The sequence below is a fragment of the Cyprinodon variegatus genome, unplaced genomic scaffold (assembly GCF_000732505.1).
Source record: "Cyprinodon variegatus isolate N-32 unplaced genomic scaffold, C_variegatus-1.0 Scaffold1598, whole genome shotgun sequence".
Classification (NCBI taxonomy): domain Eukaryota; kingdom Metazoa; phylum Chordata; class Actinopteri; order Cyprinodontiformes; family Cyprinodontidae; genus Cyprinodon; species Cyprinodon variegatus.
The window spans coordinates 75,291-77,603 of record NW_015152051.1 but is presented as its reverse complement, the minus strand read 5'-3'; the positions used below and the strand labels follow the sequence as shown (position 1 = coordinate 77,603).

The window sequence follows — 2,313 nt, the reverse complement described above, 5'->3', positions numbered from 1 at the left end:
CATCCATCCATCCATCATCCATCCATCCATCCATCCATCATCCATCCATCCATCCTCCTTCATCCATCCATCCATCCATCATCCATCCATCCATCCATCCATCCATCCATCCATCCATCCTCCTTCATCCATCCATCCATCCATCATCCATCCATCCATCCATCCATCCATCCATCCATCCATCCATCCTTCATCCATCCATCCATCCATCATCCATCCATCCATCCATTCATCCATCCATCCAGAGGATAATCTGCAGTCTTCAGACAAAGTCTGGATCTACGAATTGTTTTTTCTAAGCTTCTGGAAAAGGTCCAGATAATGTTTGGAGACTGAAGAGCTGTTCAGCATCATCTCTCTGATTTTGTCTGATTAGATCTTTGTTCTGTTCTGATCTAGTTAACTAAGGTCTAACTTTATCTCAAAGTAAAAACTAAAGCGGTTTCTTCCGTCTCCCCTGCAGTTCCGCCTGTGGCTCTTGGGTCTCGGCTTCAGCCTGGCTTATGGCAGCATGTTTACCAAGATCTGGTGGGTCCACACCCTCTTCACCAAGAAGGACGAGAAGAAGGAGAAGAAGAAGGTATGATGGAGGGACCATGGGACCGTTCATGGTGACACCATAGGTCTAACATCAGGCTGGTGTGAAGGACACAGAGCAGCCAGTCTGCCTCACAGGAAGCCAGAGGGACCCAACAGTTTATTCCTCCAGTTCATGTTGACTGGAGACCTTCAGCAACTTCCTGCTGCTGGGGGCTCTATTGCCCCCTCTGGTGGCTGTTAGAGGGATGTGCAACCCAGCACATAATCCCACTTGGATTAATCATCTCAGCTGCTTCAATCTGAGATGAAAATAGTTTCATAAAGCTAAGGCTCGTTCATTAAAAGGGTTTCTATCAAAGATCTGCTCATCATGTCTGCATCTTCAGCATCAAGAACATCAAGAAACCAGGTGGTGTTTATTAAACTGTTCCACCTAAAGTCAGAAGATCTAGATTTTACTATCTAGATCCATCAGAACATTTTAGAAAACACAAAACTATCGACCCTGATTCAGACAGACCTCTACAGGAGACCCTTCCTGCCTCCAGCATCAACAGCTGGATGAAGGAGCTTCTGCAGGAGCTACTGCAACATCTGGTTTCCCTTGGAATCGATGGAGACCAGTGCTGAGGCTGAGGGGGAGACTGGGAATACTGGGAGGGAGGAACAGTTTAGTCCATTGAGGACATAGGGACCAGTCATTGGTCCACAAGTACCTAGAAGTCCCCGATATGTAGCTTATTCCTAAGAAGAACAGACGGAGGCCTGGATAGGACACACAGAGGGACGTTTGTCCTGATGTCCTCTGATGCTGCTGACTCCTGTCTTTGTGTTTCCACAGCCGCCCCTGGAGCCGTGGAAACTCTACTCCACAGTGGGAGTGCTCCTGGCCATCGACTTCCTGTCGCTCATGATCTGGCAGATCGTGGATCCTCTGCACATCACCGTGGAGGTAGAGTACGACACACTGATGACATCACCGCCGCCGCCGCCTCAGAGGCTGCAGGCTGATGATCTGTGATCATCTGAAGGACGTTTTTCTTCTTTATTCAAACACCTCGTTTTAAAAGTTTCCATTCAGTTTATGATGGGAGATAAAAAGCGACGCTTTGATCAACGTTGGAATGAAGTTTTATTTCAGTCTCCAGATATCTGCTGATATTAGATTGATCCATTTTAGTTCAGTCGTCCATTTCTATGGGGGGGCTTTCAGCTGTCTTAGGCCTCCCTCCCTCCCTCTATGGCAGGCCGTTTTGACATTTATTAGAAGCGCTGCCCTCTCTATTGTTCCATTTGTTGATCTCTGAAATAAGATTCTTCCTAGTTAAAAAGACATTCCTACTAGTCAAAAATTCACTTATAGATATCCTAAAATACATTTTTGCTAGCAAAAACTACATTTCAGGCTGCCAAAAATATAATTGTAATAGAATGAATAAACTTTCAAATACGTAGAAATCTTTACAAATTTTAAGTGGCCATTTTGAGGTTAATTAGCTTGACTGAATATATATTCCAGATGTCTCAATGCATTTCTTCCTAGTCAAAATGATCAGATAACATTCTTCCTATCTAACATATACATGTCAGATATCTGAAATGGAAATCTTACAAACGATGTCATGTTTTCCATTCATGTGTGTTGGGCTTTTACTTCCAGATATCTAAACATTCTTCTTATCTAAAACGAATTCTGACGAGGATGATTTACTGCTGCTCATAATTACTATTTCAGATAGATAGCACTAATGTATTCTACCTAGTCACATTTCT

At 43.8% G+C, this 2,313-nt stretch overlaps 1 protein-coding gene across 1 annotated transcript in view; it reads left to right on the top strand.

Annotated features, from left to right (window-relative positions):
• The window catches only part of LOC107104042 (gamma-aminobutyric acid type B receptor subunit 1-like), a 55,037-nt gene that overhangs the window by 42,426 nt on the left and 10,298 nt on the right, over positions 1–2,313 (top strand). Inside the window, exons 14-15 of the mRNA XM_015403949.1 lie at positions 464–580; positions 1,382–1,557. Of these exons, the coding sequence (XP_015259435.1) occupies positions 464–580; positions 1,382–1,557 (293 nt within the window). The remainder of the gene's footprint in view (positions 1–463; positions 581–1,381; positions 1,558–2,313) is intronic.